Source organism: Ceratotherium simum, chromosome 14 (genome assembly GCF_057802395.1).
Source record: "Ceratotherium simum simum isolate JZ-2026a chromosome 14, ASM5780239v1, whole genome shotgun sequence".
Classification (NCBI taxonomy): domain Eukaryota; kingdom Metazoa; phylum Chordata; class Mammalia; order Perissodactyla; family Rhinocerotidae; genus Ceratotherium; species Ceratotherium simum.
The window spans coordinates 9,709,611-9,733,949 of record NC_141913.1 but is presented as its reverse complement, the minus strand read 5'-3'; the positions used below and the strand labels follow the sequence as shown (position 1 = coordinate 9,733,949).

Sequence of the window (24,339 nt, the reverse complement as noted above, 5' to 3'; positions counted from 1 at the left end):
TGCTAGGCCACTGGGCTGGCCCTGCAACATATCTTTTTGACGTAATTCAACCTATAAGAAATGACAGCATCCCCCAAACTAATCAACAGATTCATTGCAATCTCTATCAAAATCCTAGTGCCTTTTTTACAGAAGTTGGCAAACTTATCCTAAAATTCATATGAAAATTCAAGGGAGCCAGAATAGCGAAAATAATTTGAAAAAACAAAAGTTGGAGGACTCACAGTTCCTGATTTCAACATTTGCCACCATCAAGACAGTGTATTACTCACTTAAGAATAGACATGTAGATTGGTAGAAAAAGAATTGAGAGTCCAGAAATAAGCTCTAGCATTTAAGAACGGTTGATTTTTGACAAGGGTCCGACACAGTTAAATGGAGAAAGAATAGTTTTTTCAACAAATGGTGCTGACAGTATATGCGAATATTGAATCACTATGTTGTACACCTGAAACTAAGATAATGTTATATGTCAATTATACGGCAATTAAAAAAAAATAAAGCTACAATAAAAAAAAAGCCCTCATAAACATACAAAATGGTGCTAAGTCAACTGGTTATCAACATGCAGAAGAATGAAATTGGATCCCTGCTATGCACCATATACAAATATTAAGTCAAAATGGATCACACACAAACGTAAGAGTTAAAACTACAAAATTCTTAGAACAAAACATAGATGTAAATCTTTGTGACCTTGGATTAGACAGTGGTTTCTTAGATATGACCCCCAAAGCAGAAGCATCCAAAGAAAAAGTGAATAAATTGAACTACATAAAAACTAAAAAATTTTGCATTTCAAAGGAAACTATCAAGAAAGTGAAAAGACAACCCATGGAATGGGAGAAATATTTGCAAATCATATGTCTGATTAGGGACTTGTGTCTAGAATATATAAAGAACTCTTACAATTCAACAATAAAAGACAAATAACCCAACTGAAAAATGGGCAAAGGATTTTAATAGACGTTTTTTGCCAAAGAAGATTTAGAGATGGCCAATAAGCTAGGGCTGCCATAACAAAATACCACAGACTGGGTGGCTTAAACAGCAGAAATTTATTTTCTTACAGTTCTGGAGGCTGGAAGTCCAAGATCAAGGTGCCGTCAGAGTTGGTTTCTGGTGAGACCTCTTCTTGGCTTGTAGACGGCTATCTTCTCACTGTGTCCTCACATGGCCTTTTGTCTGTGCCTACTCAGAGAAAGATGTCTGTGATGTCTCTTCCTCTTCTTGTGAGGTCACTAGTCCTGTCGGATTAGTGCCCCATCTTTATGACCTTGTTTAGCCTTTGTTACCCTTAAAGGCTCTGTCTCCAAATACAGTCACATTAGGAGTTAGAGCTTGAATATGTAAATTTTGGAGGGAGACAGTTCATTCTGTAACACTCATGAAAAGATGCTCATTATTATTAGTTATTAGGGAAATGCAATTCAAAACTATAATGAGATACCATTTCACATATAGAATGGCTAGAATAAAAAAGTCGGATAATTACAAGTGTTGGTGAAGGTGTAGAGAGATTAGAACCAAACCCTCATACATTGATGGTAGGAGTGTGAAGTGGTCTAGATGCTTTAGAAAACAGTTTGGTAGTTCTCCAAAATGTTAAATATATGGTTACCATATGACCCGGCAGGTCCACTCATAGGTTTATACCCAAGAGAATTGAAAACGTGTGTCCATGCAAAAACCTGTATATGAATGTTTGTAGAAGCATTATACATGGCATCAGCCAAAACGTGGAAATAACTTAAGTGTATATCAACTGATGAATGGATAAACAAAATGGATATGTCCATATGATGGAATATTATATTTGGCCGTAAAAGGAAGGGAGTACTGACATATGCTGCAACATAGATAAATCTTGAAACCATTATGCTGAGTAAAAGAAGCCAGTCACAAAAGGTCACATATTATGTGATTTTATTTATATAAAATGTCCAGAATAAGCAAATTCATAGAAACAAAGTATATTACCCGTTGTTAGGGGGTGAGGAGACGGGTGAATGTGGAATGACTGCTAATCGTTATGGGATATCTTTCTTCAGTGATAGAAATGAAATTAGATAGTGGTGCTTGGTTTTACAACTCTGAATGTACTAAAAGCCACTGAAGTATACATTTTAAATGAGTTAATTGTATGGGATTTGAATTACATCTCGAGAAAGGTGTTAATGAAAAGAAGGAAAAAAATGTAATTTCAGGTTAGCATGTACTAACACATTTTGTGTTAAATATTATCTGGTTTGTTGTTTGGAAATGTTAGGTTAACACAAATTAGGATTATTACTTGCAGAATTCTTCTTTGATCAAAATTCTTTCTTGGGCAATAGTTTTAACAGTAATATGACATTTGAGTTATAGAAAATAATATTTTTTTCTTTATTTATTCAACAAAAATTTATTAAGTACTTATCCAGTATTAGGCCCTATGATTAGTGCTAGGATTACAAAGACAATTAAGACATAGTCCCCTGCTTTGAAGGGGTCTCCCTTTTAGTTTAGAGAGGCAAAACCAGAAATAACTGTATTAAAATGTTGTAAGTGATTATGATAGGTGAGTGTTCAGGGTATTCTAAAGGTACAAAAGCAGAGTAGTCATTTCAGCTGGGCAAATCAGAGAAAACTTCAGAGAGAAAATTACATTTAGAGTAAGTTTGAAAAATTGACTCGATTTTCATCAGGGCAGGGAAGCACTGTAGGCAGAGGGAACAATTTGAGTAAATACTATTGTATTCAGGCACTATAATAGGTCTAGTAAGTTTTGGAATATTGGGAGTAGGGTCAAGGGCACTGTGATTGATAAGGCTGAAAAGAAAACTTTGTGTATCTGATTTTTATTCCTAACTGGTCAGAGGCACTGCTTTCTCTTTGTGGTTGCTTTAGAAAGAAAAATTTACTTACATGGTTACAGGAATTTAATAAACAGATTTTTTTATGTTGTGACCTCTCAGAGTCTTTTATATGCTAATGACCGTTAGAATTAAGGAGAGGAGGATATAATATGCCATATTGTAAAAGCTTATTTGACTAGGGAACTTTTTTGCTTTGGAGTGCCATGTGGGACTATGGGAAATGTGTTATACGTTGTGGTACAACTATTTGGTGGAATATTAAGTAGTCAATAAAATAGTGATTATAAAGATGGGAGCAGCATAGAAAAATGCTTGTGTATAGAGAAGAAGAAATCAGAATCCAAATTTGTTTTGATACAATGATTATAATCATTTAAAATACCTAACCATGACAAATTAAAACTAGATACTATTTTTATCCATGAAGTTGGCAATGGTATGGGGGAATGCTGTACTCTTTGTAGAGCAGTTTGGCTGTAACTATCAGAATTGTGAACAAATATATACTTTGATGAAGTAGTTCTTTTAGGAATCTCTAATGACAAAGTGACCCCATGTGCACAAAGATGTACATACAGGGATGTTCTTTATGCTATTGTTCATAATAGTGAAAAATTAGAAATACTTTAAATGATAGTTAATAGGAGAATGATTAGATACATTAGTGTATATCCATGCTATGAAATACTCTGTAGCCATTAAATTGAAATATGTAGATCTATGTCTGTGACATTGAAAAATAAATCTTCCAAGATCCATTCTCTGAGAAAAAAGTCACAGAATAATTATATATATATGTATATTATGATCCCCATTATGGAAAAGAAAACAACTCTCTCTACATTGTAACTATCACTCAGCATATTGATAGGTAATCTGCGAGGATACACAGTGGCGTATTAACAGTGGTTTCTAGTGGGGTGGGGAATGGTGATCCAGGTGTGTTTGTGTGAAATGGAACTTTCGCTTTTTATGTTTCTGAATGTTTTAATTTTTAACAGTGAGTGCTTATTACTTTTATAACAGTTTTTTAAAACATGGAAGAGAATAAATCTAGACAGAAGTATAACATATTAGAGTGGTGAGATTATGGATGACTCTTTTCCCAAATTTGTATAATAAAATTATGAAGAGAAATACAAATCATTGAGGATGTAACTGCAAAGGAATGCTTTACTCTTTTGATATGTTATAGGGCTTTTCTCCCTGCAATGTTTAACTAAGAGTGTTGTGTTAAAATTAAGTAAACTTACCCACTTTGAGTTTTGGCTTTGATCTTCAGGTGGACCTTCAATCCTGCTGTTCTCACTAAAGCAAACATTGTACGAAGTGGGGATGCTGCTCAGGGTGCAGAAGGAGGCACCTCACAGTTTCAAGTGGGTGATCTTGTGCAAGTTTGTTATGATCTGGAAAGAATTAAACTTCTACAAAGAGGACATGGAGAATGGGCTGAAGCTATGCTCCCAGTAAGTATATGTAAAATAGTTCTGGACTAGGAATTATACCATGCTTATGTAGTTTTTAAAAGTACTTTAATTTTAGAAACTAAATTAGCATAATCTTTTGAGAGTTGTACTCTTCATTTGCAGCTAGGCATACTTATAGCTTTTATTTTCTAATTTATTTCAGTTAAATTAGCCCAGGGAGGTTCAAAAAGAGCTACAGTTAATATTTTTTGATAGAGCTATTAGTGGAGAAGGTAATGTAGGGGAAGGCAACAGATGCTTTCCTGATGCTTGGCACCAGAAATGGGAGTGACGTGCTCATCCATCGCTAGCAGTGCTGGACCACTGCTGCTTTCCTCACTTGGGGCTCTGCCTTGCTGAAACTTAGAGTGTGGAAGGGCCGCTCAGAATGTGTGCCTTCTGAGGCGACTTTGCTCCCAAAGAGCTACGGTTTAATTTTTTATTTATTTCAGTCAATACATTTTTTTTTATCATATGTTAAGCAACAACAAAAAAATTTGTTTGCCGCCTTTTCGTCCATCCTTCTCTTTCTCCCTCTGTCCCTCCCTTCTGTCCTTTTGTCCCATCCTGCTACTCCCCACACTGCCTTGCCCTTTATCCCATTTCCTTCCACCTTGCTATGTCCTGTTCAGCCTTCTACTTTGCCCACTCCCTGCTCCTGTCTCATCCAGTCCCAAATCCCATCCTGTTCAGTGCCTCCTTCCTGTCCCGTGTACCTCCCCTCCCATCCCTCTTCGTATCCCGTCCCCCCTGCCCCCTGCGCTGTGTTGTCCAGTCCCTTGTCCTGGCCTGCACCTCCTTCTCTTCCTATCCAGCCTCAACTCCTGCCCCATCTAGCTCTCTGCCCCCTCCCATCCTGTCCAGTCCCCCCTCCCTGTCCTTCATGTTGTTTTGTCCCTAATCAGTCCATCCTTCCTTCCTGCCTTACTTCTTCAGCAGATATTTTAGCACAAACTGTGCCTTTTAGGCTTCGGAGATATAATAGTGAACAACACAGAAAAAAAATCTCTGTTGTTTTGGTGCTTTCATTCAAACACATTTCGTAGTTTACAGAGGCTGCTGATGTTATTTTTTATTGCTTTAGTTAGATATTGAATAAATGATGGTTGTGTATGTTTTTCAGGACTATGTATTTTAGAATGTTTATTTTTGTCAAACAAATTAAGTTCTATATAATCCCTCTTTGTTTTGTTTGCTTTTGATGTTGAAGTTGGTTAAAAGAATGTATTGATATACTTCAAGCCTCATTGTAGTGTGGTTTTATTTAAAATGTAATCTTTTGACTTGTTTTATAGGGGCTATATATACTATTTGAAGATTTTTCATAGTCAAGATATTTTTGTTTTTCCACTTAGCAATGACACCTTGTAGTTGCTTCTGTCTGTTGAGTGCCCAGTTATTCCAAGCACTGTGCTAGATGATGTGCACATGTACACACGTGCACACGTACATGTATGTATACATGTAACTACATATACATGTAGACTTTATTTGTCTTAGGAATATTATATGTAGGTGGTGGTATGGCATCCTTGTATTAAAGATGAGGAAATCAGAGCTAAGATTCTGAACTGGAATTTGAACCCAAAAGCTTAAGTACTCTGTCTCCCCTATTAAGCTGCTGTAAAAGCAAAACCTCTAGATAATTTCTAGAGAGGAATTCTGGGATTCTATTAGTGGTGATATAGATTTGAATCTTCTCAAATCTTCTTGATAAAAATAGTCAACAACTAGATTAGCATAACCAAAAAAGCCACAAACAACTGTACCAAAGCCAGGTGACAGAGTAGCCTGTTGAGCCCTAAAATATGAATGAGTGGAGATAAACCGCTGACAGCTACTGGGTCTGCATCTGTCTGTATGGCAGCAGAGAAAATTAGTGGGGCATCAGATGGACCTGAGAACAGGGGAACTCCAGTATAGCTAACAAATGTTCATTGGCTAGTGTGGTCACAACCACTGAACCTGAGAGGACTCTCGCAGACTCTGGTTTGGGGTGAGAGCAATAGGTCTGTGCTATAGTCTGAAGGGACTGGAGCAACCTGGGTCTGTAAACTCTCAGAAATAACCAGCCGAAGCTCCCTTCCAGGGCAGAGCCCTCCATTGAGGAGAAAGTGCTGAGAAGAGAAACCAAACTGAGTAGGTTAGAGACAGTAGGGACAAAGGAAAGAGTAGGTCCAAATAAAAGTTGGATGGATCATGGTGGAATCCCCATACACAGTTATTATTGAAAAAAAAGAATAAGGAATAGAATAACTTCTCTACAGACAAATGAAAGTACATGAGAAAGATATGCACAGAAAACTAAAATCTAATAATGCAAAATGAGCTAAAAGAAATTAAGAAAATGATAAAAGATGTGAAAGAATGAATTAAATCATAATTAGAAATGAGGTGACAGAACTTAGAGAATTGAAAAGATTGTTTCAGAAATGAAGAGTAAGATAGAAACAACACAGAGCAAATAAATACAACAGATAATGCCTTAAGAGAAATAGAAGATAAAAAGGAAGAATATTTTTAAAATCAAAAAGATAAAGTATATGAGAGAAAGTGACAAATATAGAATATCTAATATATGTGTATTAGGAGTCCTTGCAGAAAGGAAAAACAGAAACCAAAGCAATGGGATATAACAAATGCTAAAATGTGTAATTCTAGAAAAATTTTCCTGAAATTAAAAGGTTTGAAACTAGATATTGAAAGGACACATTGATGGGCTGGCCCAGTGGCATAGCGGTTAAGTGCGTGTGCTTCCCTTTCGCGGCCCGGGGTTCACAGGTTTGGATCCCAGGCGTGGACTGGTGCACCACTTGTCAAGCCATGCTGTGACGGTGTCCCATATAAAGTAGAGGAAGATGGGCACAGATGTTAGCCCAGGGCCAGTCTTCCTCAGCAAAAAGAGGAGGATTGGCATCGAATGTTAGCTCAGGGCTGATCTTCCTCACACAAAAAAATAAATAAATAAAAATAAAAGGACATATTGCATATCTGGGCAAACTGACCCAGAACACCAAACACTGAGCCATATTCTGGTAAGATAACTGAATCTTCAAGAAAAGAAAAAGTTCTTTGGGTATCTAGTAAAAAAGACAAAGTTACTTATAAAGGAAAGAAAATCAGATTGCTGTTAAGAAGTCTGATCTCAATGTTTTATGCCAGAAAACAGTGAAATAACATTTATTTAAGGTACTCAAAGAAAGAAAATGTAAGCTAAGGATTTAATATGTAACCAAACTGACTTTCAAGCGTAAAGGCTACAAATTGCTGTAAACATGTAAGAATTCAGAGTCTTTTCCTGTGAGCCTTTTCTGAGAATTAGTTTCAGACAACCAAAATGACTACAGAGACACCAGCTGAAGGACTGGTGGTGATCACTGAATATATATTTATTTGTTGAACCACGAGTCTGTAATGGTTATAACGTAGATATAGTACACTGTGAAAAAGTGGGATGGGAATGGAGAGAGTGTAGGGAAAGTTTAATAAGGTATTTTATTGCCTTTTAATTATTAATTGAGACTAAATACTGTTAATTTAAAATCTGATTTAAAATCAAAATATTAGGGAGAGAAGAGGGAATAAGAGTATATAATATATAACTATAAACATAACTATTAGGACAATGTAGTTTAATATAAAGTTTTAATATAAACTTTATATTAATGAAAGCAAAGAATGGCAGGATTAACCATAAAGTTAAAAAATTGAGTGTTCATGTATAAAAGCAATATGATATAGGGGACAAAGGTAGAAGGGAGATGTCTTTGAATATGTCTTGTTTTATAGATTTAATCTGAAATCACATACACATTTTATACAATTATATAACAAAATTAAATTTAAAAAAGGAACTTCTAAAGTGGAAAATAAAATGAAGTGATTTTTAATCACAGTAATTTGTCTTTATGTCCTTATAGGGGAATATACCCTACAGAACTGCATAGAAAAAGAAATATTTAACAATTTTCAGAAATCTTATTGTTTGTGATAGTGTTAATATCGTTATTCTGAGATTATTGTGTCTGTAATATGACAAAAAAAATGAGTAGTCACATGATAATTTTAATTGTTACTCCCAGTGACTTTGAGAACCAGAATGATTAGAGTGGGAAAAGGAGATACAGGTCTAATACAGAAGAGGTTCAGTAAAAACCCTGTAGTCTTGAATTCGAATTGGAAGTGTTTGAACTTCTGATTTCATCTTTTAAAACAAAATAAAACAAAACCCCCTTTTTCCTAGCTCTGTTCATGAAAAGGCCGAGAAACAATGACCATTCCAGTAACAATAACCAACTTTAGTGCCCAGATTGTGGTCTTGAAATAGCCTTTCCCTCTGTAAAGAACCAGGGCTCTTTGGAGAAATGGCTAATTCTAGCTCTTGGGGAGGAAGTGAACCTCAGAAATGACCCTCAGAAATGGCTAATTCTAGCTCTTTAGCAGGAAGATGATCCTCATACCAGATAGCAAGGAAGCTATCAGAGATTTCTAGGTCATGTTAAAAGGATCTAGCAGCCAACTTGAGGATTTCTTACTAAATTCAGAAACAGATGAACCTATTAAACTATACCAATTAGCAAAATTCAGGTTGTAAGAAACTTTATAGGACAAATAACCCTGTTTCTTCAACAAATAATTTGCAAAGAAAAAAAATATATGTAGACTTTCTTTGGAGCTTGATTTAAACTTAAACTATTTATGTTTATGACTCAGTTGGAAATTTGAACACTGACCGGTATTTTATGTTACTGTAGAGTTATCGATAATTTTGGGTAGGTTGGTAATAGTATTGTATTATGTTTGTTTAAAAAAAGAGTTGACATGACAAAATAATACAGGAAGGGAGAATGGGTAGGGGAAAATTGGTTGATGAGTGAGTGAGGATTCAGTATACTATTGTCTACTTTTGTGTGTTTGAGATCTTCCATAATGAAGTTAAGGAGGAAAAAGCAGAATGCAGCCTCATAGAGTTTGAGATTATGGTGGAAAATTCCAAGTGAAAATGTCTAATGAGAAGTTAAAATTGGAGTGTGTTGGGGGTTAACAGAGGGATAAACAGGGCTAGAGAAGTGTATTTTGGAGTCTTTAGAAATAAGATGACAGTTGTCAAAGTGGATTAAATTTTTAAGAAAGAAGAGTAAAAAATTAGGGAATAAAATTTTGGGAGAATGAATAGATTTAGAGATCTGAAGAAGGAAAAGAAGTCAGTGAGTGGAGAAAAGGAAGGACCAGGCAGAAGGATTAGACTGGCATCTGGAAATCAAGGGAATAATTTCAAGAAGTGGGGGTCTGATGCTGTGGAGAGGTCAAAAGAGAAAAACAAGTCAAGGGCACAAGTCAAGGGCAATTTCTCCTCCAGTATTATCACTATTCTTCACCAATTTTCTAGTATTATTTGCTGTTCTGTTGTGCTCAAGAGATGGGTTTTGGACCTGAGTTTGAAATGGGGCTAATAATAGCACTTAACTTTCAGGGTTATACGTATTAGGTGAGTCAACACATATAAAGCTCTTAGAACAGTATCTTCTACATGTTAAGAGCTGCTGCCACTGATTGTGTTCTGCACCTGATTGCCCTGCTTATTCCCTTTATTTAATAAGCATCTTATTTCTACACACTTCTGTTTTGGAATCAGGCATGACTCCAAAAAGGATTTAAACATAGATGTAAGCTTTGAGCCCTTTTTGGTTTAAATAGTTTTTTTTAGAAATCAGAGTTTCTTTTTTTAGGCTGAATTGATGATGGATTTTGGACTTCATGAGTTACAAGTTCTCAAGATATATCTTGTGGGGTTAAAGAAGAAGGGTTGAGGGCTGGCCCCATGGCTTAGCAGTTAAGTGCGCACACTCTGCTGCTGGAGGCCTGGGTTCAGATCCCAGGCGCGCACCGATGCACCGCTTCTCTGGCCATGCTGAGGCTGCGTCCCACCTACAGCAACTAGAAGGATGTGCAGCTATGACATACAACTATCTACTGGGGCTTTGGGGGGAAAAAAATAAAATAAAATGCTGTATATAAAACTACTTGAATAAACTGACTCATATTTAAAAAAAAAAAAAAAAAGAAGGGTTGAGTATCAAAAGGCAAAATTTTGTGAACTTTATGAATAAGATAGGCTGTCATGATTTATTTTTGTTTTTATATTCTTGTGGAAGTATAGTAGTTTTACTAAAATATTTTTTAAAGATACTCTTTAAAGTTTGTAACTAGTAAATAACCCCTTTGAATATGGTTATCCTTTATTTATTTATTTATTTATTTATTTTTTTTTTTTTTAAATAATTTTATTTATTTTTTTTCCCCCAAAGCCCCAGTAGATAGTTGTATGTCATAGCTTCACATCCTTCTAGTTGCTGCATGTGGGACATGGCCTCAGCATGGCCGGAGAAGCGGTGCGTCGGTGTGCGCCCGGGATCCGAACCCGGGCTGCCAGCAGTGGAGCGCACACACTTAACCACTAAGCCATGGGGCTGGCCCATATGGTTATCCTTTAAAAGTTTTTTCATTAGGAATCAAGTAAAATTAATGCTTTACACATGTGAAAAATGGTGATTGATTTTTATGGTATATACTTTAGACTTGGAAACATGAATCTAATGTTTTTTTAAAGACTTTAGGTAAAGTTGGCCGAGTACAACAGATTTATTCAGACAGTGATTTAAAGGTGGAAGTTTGTGGAACATCTTGGACGTATAATCCAGCAGCAGTTTCCAAGGTGGCATCTGCAGGATCAGCCATTAGCAATGCATCTGGTGGTATGTTTTGTGTCATGTTTCTTTAAAAGTAATATGTTTTACAATAGAACAATTGCTAATTGCCTATTGTCGTATACAGATAACCTCGTGTGGGTTCTTGGTTTTCTCCCAGATCACATAACGTCACTTGAATGTTAACTACCTTTTCAACTTTCACTGAAGATTTTTTTCTTTTTTCATACAATGAACAACCTTTGTTCTGGCTGAGGTATGCCCTGGAAAAGTTCAAGGGCTTCTCCATATCAAATCTGAGATACCTGAAATTTGACATTCTACTCTTTATTTAGAGCTTTTGTTTTCTGACAAAGAACCATCACTTTCTTAGACTGCTTTATTTTCTCTGTATTTCCAACATTATTACTAGCAGATGGCTTTCTTTCTGGATATTTTTACATATAAGCCATATTTTTCCCCTATATTATACATGTTACAGTGAGTAGAAAACCATGTTGAGATGTGGATACGCTGGATGCTTGGGTAGACTTTTGCCTAAAATCTTTCCTCCCTATGCTCCAGCTTTATATACACAGACTCAGTTCATTCTGCATCAAATTACAAGTTACTCTATGTATATTGTTGTCATGCAGAAAAGAAGATAGAACCATAACTGTAGATAATAAAAAAGTAAAGGAAAACGTTGGGTGACCTCCAATTTTATTTTGTAGAGCTTTCATACTTCCTCTCCCTCTGTCTCTTCTCTCCTGCTGTAATTTGCTAGTCTGCTTGAAGTTTAAATTAAGAGGTGTTTATTTTTACCTTGAGGTTAGATGGCATCACAACAGGCTGACTACATACGAATTAGAAGAGTGAAAGATGGTTACTATCCTTCTCTCAAATAATGTGGACTTAGTGTTGGTCCTCTGCCCCACTTTGTGATTTCTTTGCTTTCCAATAAGTAGACCCAAGAATTAAGGAGTAGAACTAGGTAGGTTCTCTACTGATTAGTGCTATTTAGAAAAAAATGTTATAAAAGGGTCTATATAAGTACATCTCTGGTTTGTTCTTACTTTAGTCAAAACTAATCAGTTGTCACCTTTGAAGTACGTTATTAACACTTAGATGTCCATTTTCAACTGAAATTGGTTTGTCCCTAAAATAGTTGGCTAGATATCATAGAGATTACATTGCTTTTGCATCATAATCATTGACCTGTTGATTTATTCTAAGGTCTGTAGCATTGAGCTCTGCGAGTCAGTGTGGTAGGCTTAAGACCTGAAAGGAAGTTTGTATCATTATGATACTCCCATTGTAGTATGTTCATTCATAATATCTTTGGTGTGACTTCTAATTGATGAATTATTATTTGTGTGTAACTCTACTTTTTCTGATATTTGAACTTGAAATACATGAATTGGAGAAAACTGGGAATACTTATGTGCTTGAATTGAATGCAGCTTTATATGGTAGTAATTATAACTTGTATGGGTAATATCTGTAGCATAGTACAAAAATAACATTAATGGTAGAAATAATAAAAAAGAAAAAGTATGTGTTATAGGCATATAGGTAATGCTTGCCTGTTAGTAGTTAATGTTTGAGATCCTCCTATATTAGCAACTTTATTTGATGCTTTACAGAAAGACTCTCCCAACTCTTGAAGAAATTATTTGAAACCCAAGAATCTGGTGACCTCAATGAAGAATTAGTTAAGGCTGCTGCCAATGGAGATGTTGCTAAAGTGGAAGATTTGCTAAAAAGACCAGATGTGGATGTGAGCATTTTAAAAATTATTTTGAAGCATATACAAAAATAGAATAGTGTAATGAACCTTATACTTCAACAGTTATTAAGATTTTACTGCATGTGCTTCATCTATTCCTTCTTCCTTGTTTTTCTGAGGTATTTTAAAGAAGACACCACACATCATTTTTCAGTGTGCACTTCTAAAAGATATTGATGTTTTCTTATTTTAATACTGTGACCTTTTTTATTTTATGATTGACAAAACTTAGATTTAGGTTTTTAAGTGGCTAGTGTCCTTTTGGGAAATTTAGTGAATTTTTCTCATGTAAATTTCATCTTGTCATGTCTTTTAAATATATTTTAATAACTTTTATAAGCAGTTTTCTATCCCTCTTTTTAAAACATTTAAACATTTTCCTCTCCCGCCTCCTGTGAAAGTTGACTATTTCAGAGTTTATAATGCAGATAAATTGGAGGTTATGCATTTTGTACATCTTAATAGTTGATGTAATTTTACTGTTCACATAAGCTATATTTTAAGTGGGCCATTTTGGTTCTTGCTTAGTCATCTGTTGGCTTTCCCATTGCTACTGTGCTGGCACTGATACGATGTTCAGTGCCCACCAGGAGATTGTAGATGGAGTGTCACTGTGATTCATTGTCACTGTGTTGTGAGGCTTTTGTTGCCACACCTTTGCATGTAAGTATGCTAGACAGTTTGAAGAAGATCAGATCTATAATTGTAAGGTGTAAACATTCCTATGAGCTCATGTGGCATTTTAGGTTTATTAGAGAGAGAGTAATTGCAGCAGCACAACTCAGTGGTTTCTTGATTGATCACAAATAATTTGTTTCAGATATTAAAGTACCAAGTGTTTTTTGTGTTTGAAAGATAGAGTCAGACTTCTCATCTATATATTTTATTTAAGGTTTACATTTTATTATACTTAATTTTTTTCTTCATTTAATTACTAATTTATTTTAGTTATTTTTTAACAATGTCATACATTCTAAAAATTTAAAGGGAAAAATAGTTTTACAAGGTTTATTATGAAAAACGTGTCCTTCTCAACCTTATTTTCCCATTCTTCAGAGGCAACTATTTTTACCTCTTTCAGCTGATTTCCTTCATATATTTACCTTCACATCTTCCAGTAACATACTTCTGTTATTTATTGATTTTTATGTTTTAGGAGTTATCTTTTGATACTTCACTGTGGAAGTGAGGATTCAGCTTTCTTTTACCACTTCCAGCCCACCTTCACCACACATATACACACTCCTCCCAGCTCCTTAACGTGGTTATATTGTGTTGTAATTTTAAGATTAGAATTAATTGTGCATGTTATTATTTAAATGACATTCATATCTGAGCTGTGGACGATACTGGATTGTGTTTTCTTACAAACCTTTTTGTTTTCCTTGGTGTTCATAGTTGTTTTTTTTGAAAAACATTGAGGTGTAATTTACATATAGTGAAATAACATGGATCAGTCAGTTTTGACAAATGCATACACCCACGTGATCCACGCTCCTATTAATATGTGGGACGTTTCTTTCATTCCAAAAAGTTCACTTGTAGTTTTTCCCAGTCAGTCCCTTTTAACCCCAGACATAATTAAATTTTTTTCTCATTTGTTAGTAATCTGTATTGTTATAATTAATTTTTCTCCGAACTTCTCTCTAATTGTCTGATCTCTCAAGACATTCAGGCACATCAGGTACGTATTCATTTCATCATCTAAGATTGCTTTCAGTGCCTTCTAATGTGATTCATTGGGGCAGGTTGCCCTCTGCACCTGATGCCCGTTTGGAATGTCTCCTCATCCATCAGCCTGAGGGTTCCCTTCCCCTCTCTCCTTTGTTGGATTTCTTGTTTTCTGTATCCTTTGTCTGTTTCCACGTTTACTCTCTTTTGTGAAGTACAGTCTTTGGTAGCTTCTTAAGAAAGTGTTCATGGGAAATAGATCTCTAATATGTAATTTTTTTTTAACCTTACAATTAAATTTTAGATGGGAATAGAATTCTAGGTGGGACATCATTTTCCTTCAGAATAATTCCATTTTCTGCCAGCATTCAGAATTGCTGTTGAGGAGATTTAAGCCGTTCTGATTCCTGGTCCTACACGTGAGCAGTTTTTTTTCTCTCAAGTATGAAGATCTCTTTTTTTTTTGCTAATATTGTGAACTTGCACAATGATGTGCCTTGATGTGGGTCTATTTTTATCCATTGCTTTTGGTGTTTGATCTTTTTATTCTGGAAGTTGTGTCTTTCCTATCTGGAAATTTTATATATATAAATATATATATATTATATATTAGACTTTATTTTTTTAGAGCAGTTTTAGGTTTACAAACTAAAATTGAGAGGGAGTTACAGAGATTTCCCACATACCCTCTGCCCACATATGTATAACCTCCCCCATTATCAGCATCACTCACCCGAATGGTACATTTTTTACCAAGGATAAACCTACGTTAACACATTATAATCTCCCAAAGTCCACAGTTTACCTTAGGGTTCATTCTTGGTGTTGTACATTCTATGAGTTTGGACAAAAGTATAATGACATATATCCATCATTATAATATCATACAGAGTATTTTCACTGCCCTAAAAATCTTCTGTGCTCTGCCTATTCATTTTTTGCCCCACCCCATCCCTGGCAACCACTGATCTTTTTATTGTGTCCATAGTTTTGCCTTTTCCAGAATGTCAGTAGTTGGAACCATACAGTAAAGCCTTTTCAGATTGGCTTCTTTCACTTAGTAATATGCATTTAAGTTTCTTCCGTGTCTTTTCATGGCTTGATAGCTCATTTCTTCTTAGTGTTGATTAATATTCCATTGTCTGGATGTAGCACAGTTTATCCATTCAGCTACTGAAGCACATATTGGTTGCTTCCAAGTTTTGACAATTATGAATGAAGCTGCTGTAAACATCCATGTGTAGGTTTTTGTGTGGACGTAAGTTTTCAGTTCCTTTGGATAAATACCAAGGAGTGTGATTGCTGGATCATATGGTAAGAATATATTTAGTTTTGTAGAAAAATGCCAAACTGTCTTCCATAGTAAGCATACGATTTTGCATTCCTATCAGCAGTATATGAGAGTTCCTGTTGCTCCACATCCTTGCCAGCATTTGGTGTTATCAGTGTTCTGGATTTTGGCCATTCTAAAAGGTGGTAGTGATATCTCATTGTTGTTTTAATTTGCATTTCCCTGATGACATATGATGGGGAGCATCTTTTCATATGCTTATATGTCATCTATATATCTTCTTTGGTGGGGTGTCTGTTCAGGTCTTTAGCTCATTTTTTAATTGGACTGTTTTCTTCTTGTTGAGTTTTAAAAGTTCATTGTATATTTTGAATAAGAGTACTTTACCTGCTATGTATTTTGCAAATATTTTTTTCCCAGTCCATGGCTTGTCTTCTCATTATCTTGATATTTTGTTTTGCAGAGCAGAAGTTCTTAATTTTAATGAAATCCAGCTTATCTTTCTTTCATAGATCATGTCTTTGGTATTGTATCTAAAAAGTCATTACTGTACCCAAGGTCATCTAAGTTTTGTCTTCTATGAGTTTTATAGTTTTGTGTTTTACATTTAGTCTATGATCCGTTTTGAGTTAATTTTTGTGAAAGATGTAAGGTCTGTGTCTAGATTCATTTTCTTGCAGGTGGATGTCCAGTTGTTCCAGCACCATTTGTTGAAGAGACTTATCTTTGCTCCATTGTGTTGCCTTTGCTCCTTTGTCAAAGATCCTTTGGCTATATTTATGAGAGTCTATTTCTGGGCTCTCTAGTCTGTTCCACTGATCTATTTGTTCTTTGGCCAGTACCACACTGTCTTGATTACTGTAGCTTTATAGTAAGTCTTAGAGTCAGGTAGTGTCAGTTCTCCAGCTTTGTTCTTCTCTTTCAATGTTGGGTTGGCTACTCTGGGTCTTTTGTCTCTCCATATAATTTTTAGAATCAGTTCGTCAATATCCATAAAATAACTTGCTGGGATTTTAATAGGGATTGCACTGAATCTATAGATCAAGTTGGGAAGAACTGGCATATGACAATATTGAATCTTCCTGTCCATGAACATGGAGTATCTCTCCATTTATTTAGTTCTTTGATTTTGTTCATCAGAGTTTTTAATTTTCCTCATGTAGATCTCGTACATATTGTGTTAGGTTTATACCTAAGTATTAAATTTTGGGGGGTGATAATGTAAATGGTATTGTGTTTTTATTTGAATTTCCCTGATAATTAGTGATGTTGAGCATCTTTTCATGTATCTGTTGGCCATCCATATGTCTTCTTTGGAAAAATGTCTATTCAGATTCTCCGCCCATTTTTAAATCAAATTGTTTTTTTGCTATTGAGTTATATGAGTTCTTTATATATTTTGGATATTAGCCCCTGATCATATATATGATTTGCAAATATTTTCTCCCATTCAGTAGATTGCCTTTTCATTTTGTTGATGATTTCTTTCGCTGTGCTGTGGTATTGTGTTTTTATTTTTAAATTCCACTTGTTTACTGTTAGTATATAGGAAAGCAGTTGACACTTGTAATATTAATCTTGTATCCTGTAATCTTGTTATAATCGCTTATTAGTTCCAGGAATGTTTTTGTTTATTCTTTTGGATTTTCTACATAAGTGATCATATCATCTATGAACAGACAGTTTTATGTCTTCCTTTCTAGTCTGTATATGTTTTCTTTTCTTTTCTTGCCTTATTGCATTAGCTAGGACTTCTAGTATGATGTTGAAAAGGAGTGGTGCTTTGAAAAGTTGAAAAGGTGCTTGCCTTGTCCCTGATTCTAGTGGGAAAGCTTTGAGTTTCTCACCATTCGGTATGATGTTACCTGTACTTTTTTTGTATATAGTCTTTATCGAGTTGAGAAAGTTTCCCTTTATTCCTAGTTTACTGAGAGTTTTTGTCATGAGTGGGTGTTGAATTTTGTAAAATGCTTTTTCTGTATCTATTGATATGATCATGTGATTATTCTTTTTTCGTCGGTTGATGTGATGGATTATGTTAACTAATTTTTGAATATTTTACCAGACTTGCATACCTGGGATAAATCCTACTTGGTCGTGGTGTATAATTCTTTATGTATATTTTTGGATTCAATTTGCTAACATTTTGTTGAGGATTTTTGCATGTTCGTGAGGGATATTGGTCTGTAGTTTTCCTTTCTTGTAATGGCTTTGTCTGGCTTTGGTATTAGGGTACTGTTGCCCTCATAGAATGAGTTAAGAAATATGCCCTCTGCTTCTGTCCTCTGAAAGAGATTTTAGAGAATTGGTATAATTCTTCCTTAAATGTTTGGTAGAATTCACCCTTCTGGGCCTGGTGTCTTTTTTTTTTTTTTGGCTCTTTGTCCATTCGTATCTGAATAAGATATTAAAAGGCCAATTGGTAGCTCTCTTTACCTGGACAGGACTTGGTGACTGACTTTGCATTATGGTGATTGTTGTGTGTAGAGCTTTTGAAGATCTCCAAATGCCGTCAAGTAGGTGTCTGTTCTCTATGGCTATTCAGTTGTTTGAGGGAAGAAATGTCCTTTTCCCTGCCTAGAGACATGATGCATGGCAGCTAATACTCTGTCCTGGAGTTCGAGGAGTGGGCCTGGAGTGTGGCCATTGCACATCAGATTTATACCTGTGGCCTCTCTTGTTAGCCCTCTGATGTGCTTGCATTTGCAGGCTTTGAATTTGTCTGGGGTTCTCAGCCGTTGTCTTCCGTTTCTATAATGTCAGAACTTCTTTGTCTGCTTGCTTTCTTTCAAAATTGTGTTGTTTTCTGATGTCAGCTCTCCCTTTCTCTTTGTCTTTATGGCTTTTGATGTTTGAAATTATTTTACTGTCTTCTTAGTGTAGTCTCAGGAAGGATAGGATATAAACATGTTTGGTCAGGCTATCATCTTTAACCATCTTTTATGGTTTTATGGATGGGAGTGAATGCGGTGAGATTAAGAAATTGCACTTAGCCTTGGGTATGTTCATGGGTAAGTTATGCATTCGCGTAACATTCAAGGTAAAGAAAAGATTGGAAATTACTGCTTTATAAACAGAATAATTGTATATAGCTCAATAATATATATATATAGCTCGTTAACAATAACAGAATAATTGTATATAACTCATTAATCCTTCATGGAAGTTTGCTTGCAGTTGGTATTCGATATATTTGTCTAATTGAATTTATTTGTACTATAGTAGAAAGTATCTTCTCTAAAAGTTTTCCGTTCACCTTATTGTCCTTTTTTATTGAAACATAGGCTCTGAGATATAATAATCCAAATAGAAGTAAATATACAAAACTAGTGTAACTTACTTCCCTTTGTGTGTCCCTCCTTCTTTCCCTTCCTTTCTTTCTTTTTTCACCTTTGTAGATTCTCTCTTTGAACGAGAGAAGTTACGTCTGTTTAAAAAAACGCCTGCATCCCGTCTCTACATTAGAACAGTTTCTGGTGATCTGTACTGGGATATATGGAACACCAACCTAAATTGTTTTCATAGAATCATACAGTGTGCTAGAGTTAAACCTATACTACGTGCATATATTGGCTCTGTCTGGTTTGTGACATTCCTTCAGCCTTTGGTTTTTTTTTCTTTAGGTAAATGGACAGTGTGCTGGCCACACAGCTATGCAAGCTGCTAGTCAGAATGGGCATGTTGACATTTTGAAGTTACTTTTGAAGCAAAATGTGGATGTAGAAGCAGAGGTAATTAAACTAAGCTTGAAAACTATTTTAAGTAAAAATGGATGTCCCAGAAATAGTACTTCTATATCATGAGATGGATTTTTTTCATTCTTGAAATTTAATGTTCACCTAAGGCTCTTGTGACTGAAAAGAAAAATTTGACAGATGACAACTTGAAGCATGTCTTGTTTTTCTGTAATCCTTCAATATTCTAGGCATAACCCTAAGTGAAGATAGGAGTTGAGTTTCCCTTTACTATGGTAGGACCAGGATGCTGTTGGGAGCCCTGTTGGGCTCATCTAAGAATTATACTGGGTAAGTTGAGGGAAGGGGAGTATAGATCATGTAGGCCAAGATTTTTCCTGATCTGTGACGCCCAGAGGCCTTTCTTTGTTTTTTTTGTTTTTCTCATAAGGGAACCAGTAAATTAGAATTTGTTTAGTCTTATTGTTTCTTACGTTAATGTGGATCTTTGAAGATTTTACAGTGCATTTTATTGCTCTATGTATATGCGCTTAATTTAATTTAGAGTATATTCTTATTAAAGGGAAATAAATACTTTTTACTATCATTGGAATTTCAATCGAGAATCTGTACGAGTGGAGTGAAGGATGGCTTCCTTTGTTGTAGTTAACTATAGCCTCATTACTTAAAATATATATTAGAATTACACTTGTTTTAGTCTAATGCAAGATTATTCAGGAGTAAGTCAAATTCAGTCAAATTTAGACTAGGCAGAATGTTGCAATTTTGTCCAAATGATGCTCTCATCCGAGGAAGCTTAATAAGGACTTAAACTGGTGGACCAGCCTGTTTTTACTAATTAAAAAATTTTAAAGATACCTATCTGAAAGGAGAAGTCTTATATTATTTTTGCTTTTTTCTCCAATTGTATGCATTTTGAGTTGTTGGATAGCTACTACAGAGCCATTGGTGTTGTAGGTGTAAATAAGTCGTCTTTTTTTTTTTTTTTAAAGATTTTATTTATTCAGCTTTTTCACCCCAAAGCCCCAGTAGATAGTTGTATGTCATAGGTTCACATCCTTCTAGTTGCTGTACGCGGGACTCGGCCTCGCGTTGGACGGAGAAGTGGTGCCTCCGGGCGCTCCCGGGATCCGAACCCGGGCCGCCAGCATCAGAGCGCGCGCACTTAACCGCCAAGCCACAGAGCCGGCCCTAAGTCGTCTTTGATGTTGAAATTTTCTTTTGCCTAGAAAGAGCTTAAATTTTAAATTAGCATAATAGACATCATAAACTATCTGATAGTTTTATTACTGTGATGTCTTTATGAAAGAGATTATATAATTTGATTTTGCTTTTACAGTAGTAATTTTTAATTTAAGTCACATCTTTGTTGGTTGTGAATTTAGGAACCCAGTATGTGTTATAAGGTTTTTTGGTAATACGGGAAAGGCTTAATTTAAATTTAGTATTTTGTAAATGTCAGGCAGTTAGTTTATTTTATTATTGTTTTAGTCTGGTCTGGGGAAATGGAGTGAAATTCCCTGAATTGAATATCTCATTTTTAATTCAGTGAATCCAGAAACTACAATAGCAACAACTACTAAAATATCAAAGCCCTTCTGATTATAGCTAATAAGGCAAGAGACTGAAAAACCAAATTTCTTTTTGCCTAATTTTTTTAAAAAGTATGCTTTCTGATTCAGAATTTAATTACTAAACCAGGCAATATAAGACTATCAATAAATTTGTGTTTCTAAAGACTTTTTGTTCACATGAGAAGCTCTGTAGAATAAGGGTGCAGCTTTGGGGTGGGAACGAAGTTGGCACTTTTTTTTTCAAGAGTGGGTTTCCTTTTTCCTTAATTGAACTCAAGTACAAAGCAAATAATTAGTTAATACTATAAACATAGTAAGACTGGAGTTGGAGTGAGGCTCAGTAGGCTAGGTGTTTGTAAATAATTTATCTTTCAGTTTGAAAACTGTGTGTTGACTAGAGCGGTGAGATAACATGTAGACTTCTACCATACCTACTCATTTGGATTTACGTTCCGTGCATTTTCTGTTTTAAAAACCATTGTAGGCAGATTTAATTTGTAGATGTCTGGAGACATTTTTGATTGTGACTAACTGGTCAAGGAGGGGCGGGGAGAGTACTACTGGCATCTAGCGGGTAAAAACTAAGGATGCTACTGAGTGTCCTACAGTGCACAGGACAGCTGCCACAACAAAGAATTATCTGGCCCCAAATGTCAATAATGCTGAAGTTGAGAAACCCTGGTTTAAAAGATGAAGAAATTCATTAATTTTACAGATGCACTTAAATTTGTGATTCATCATTTACCAGTTTGTTATTAATTTTTTTATTGGACATTTTAAACATTTATAAAAGTAGAATAGTATATTGAATCCTATGTACTCATGAACCCACTTCAATTATTTTTCGTGACCAATTTTGTCTTATCTGTACCTCCTTACCTCCCACTCTCTCCACTAAATTATATTGAAGCAGATCCAGATGTCATATCATTTCATCTATAAATATTTATGTATCCTAAAAAGATAAGTGCTCTTTTTTTAAACTTTATTATACCTTTAACACACCTAAAAACAATAATGATTAACAGTGATTTTTAAAAATCCAATTTTATTAAAATTTTTGAGGTTAGCTGAAGAATAAAGAAAATAATATATTTTGTTCTCTGTTTATCTCATTCTGTAACATTTCATTGTTTTCATCTGCATTAGGAAGTGGGCTCAAGATAGTATAGATCAGGGGTTGCAAATTATGGGCCCCAGGCCAAATCCAGCCCCCCATTTGTATTGTTAAGTATATTGGAACACAACACACTCATTCATTCATTTATTGTGTGTGGCTGCTTTCGTGCTACAACTGCAGAGTTGAGTAGTTGTGTGGTTGGGATGAGAGACTGTATGGCCTGTAAAACCTAAATATTTGTTTTCTGGCCCTTCACAGAAAAGTTTGTTGGTCCCTAGTATAGATGACTATTGTAGATTTTTTTCAGTTGATTTAAGCTGTTATCAAACTAAATTATTTAGTATATATCATTCCTTTTGACTATATGATAAGATTACATTTTTTTTTCTATTTCTTTTTTTCTTTTTTAGGGGGGCTAATTCTTTTTTTTTTTTTTTAATTTATTTTTTTTCCCCCCAAAGCCCCAGTAGATAGTTGTATGTCATAGTTGCACATCCTTCTAGTTGCTGTATGTGGGACGCTGCCTCAGCATGGCCGGAGAAGCGGTGCGTCCGTGCGCGCCCGGGATCTGAACCCGGGCCACCAGCAGTGGAGCGTGTGCACTTAACCGCTAAGCCACGGGGCTGGCCCTTTTTTTCTATTTCTTAGGGAAAACTCAGAGAGCTATTTTGGAATGTTGGTTGTCTCCATGTATGACCTAATGAGTACAACAGGATTACATTCTGTTTCCTCTTTATTGTATAGGTAAAGGCACCAAGGACTGTGAGATCTTAGTCATGTTGATATAGGTGAGCTAATTTTAGATCCTCCAGGGACTCAGTATCTTTTTCTTACTGATAAAGTGTAAGAGTAAAGGTGTGGAGTGTTGAATGGAAGACCAGTTTTTTTTTTTTTTTTTTTAAATTTTTGTGAGGAGATCAGCCCTGTGCTAACATCTGCCAATCCTCCTCCATTTTTGCTGAGGAAGACCGGCCCTGGGCTAACATCCGTGCCCATCTTCCTCCACTTTATATGGGACGCCGCCACAGCATGGCTTGACAAGTAGTGCGTCGGTGCGCGCCCAGGATCCGAACCGGCGAACCCTGGGCCGCCGCAGCCGAACGTGGGCACTTAACTGCTTGCGCCACCGGGCCGGCCCCCGAAGACCAGTTTTTGAAAGTGTGTCTTTTACAATAAGTTTTCAAATACAGTACAAATATATACTGAAGTTATCAGGAAACTTGGGGTGGTTTTATTATTTAAGGTTAATGAAAACTGTTTTGAATGGAGAGGATTAATAGTAGGGAACAATACTAGACTTTGTCACAAAACCCACGTTGTAAGGGTATTGCTGTCTAAAATGGTATTGGGTGAAAAGTTTGATTGATATAAGCCTTAGTTTCCTCATGTATGATAATAACTTAAACGGTTGGGATGTGAAGTAAGGGCAGTAATTAAGATAGCAGTTATAGTATACAACAGCATGGGAATTTAAGGTGTTATTACTTGTGTTTGACTGTTCTTATTAAACATTTCTCTCCAACTGGTGGAAGTTAGTACAGTTTCTCAAGAAACATGCTAATTCTCTCTGATTCTGCTTGTCTAGTTAATGAAAACAAACTGTAGGAACATTTTATTTAATTGTAAAACTGAGAAGGAGAGGGCAAGTGGGCTTCAAGACTGATCAGTTTAAGGGAATTATTTTCTTAAAAACAAGTCAGGACCCAGAATAATAACCTCCAAAATGGTTCTGGGAATTGGTATACATAGGGATCTGTATTAATTCAGGTTGTGAGTGGAGACTTCCCTCTTTCCCTACCCCTACACCCTTCCTCCCCCCAAAACTGGCACTATTGAAACATGGCATGTCAAAGAAAGATTCTGTTTATAAGACCAGAAAACAGTCTTTAAGTTGCCTTTTGCAGGAAGGCAAACTAGAATCTGAGGTTGCCCAAACAAACAAGGTCAAGTTTTAGGGGCTGGCCCTGAGGCCTACTGGTTAAGTTCGGTGCGCTCCACTCTGGTGGCCCGGGTTCGGTTCCTGGGCGCAGACCTACACCATTCGTCAGCCATGCTGTGGCTGCGACCCACATACAAAATAGAGGAAGATTGACCACAGATGTTAGCTCAGGGCAAATCGTCCTCAAGCAAAAAGAGGAAGATTGGCAACAGATGTTAGCTCAGGGGCACATCTTCCTCAGCAATAAAAA

At 35.7% G+C, this 24,339-nt stretch overlaps 1 protein-coding gene across 2 annotated transcripts in view; it reads left to right on the top strand.

Annotated features, from left to right (window-relative positions):
- Positions 1-24,339, top strand: part of MIB1 (MIB E3 ubiquitin protein ligase 1) — a 114,314-nt gene that overhangs the window by 31,753 nt on the left and 58,222 nt on the right. The window contains exons 7-10 of one of the 2 annotated variants that reach the window (XM_004421043.3): positions 4,141-4,324; positions 10,935-11,079; positions 12,657-12,790; positions 19,385-19,492. In XM_004421043.3, coding sequence (XP_004421100.1) covers positions 4,141-4,324; positions 10,935-11,079; positions 12,657-12,790; positions 19,385-19,492 — 571 coding nt within the window. The remainder of the gene's footprint in view (positions 1-4,140; positions 4,325-10,934; positions 11,080-12,656; positions 12,791-19,384; positions 19,493-24,339) is intronic. The other variant, XM_087438995.1, reaches the window with a different exon arrangement.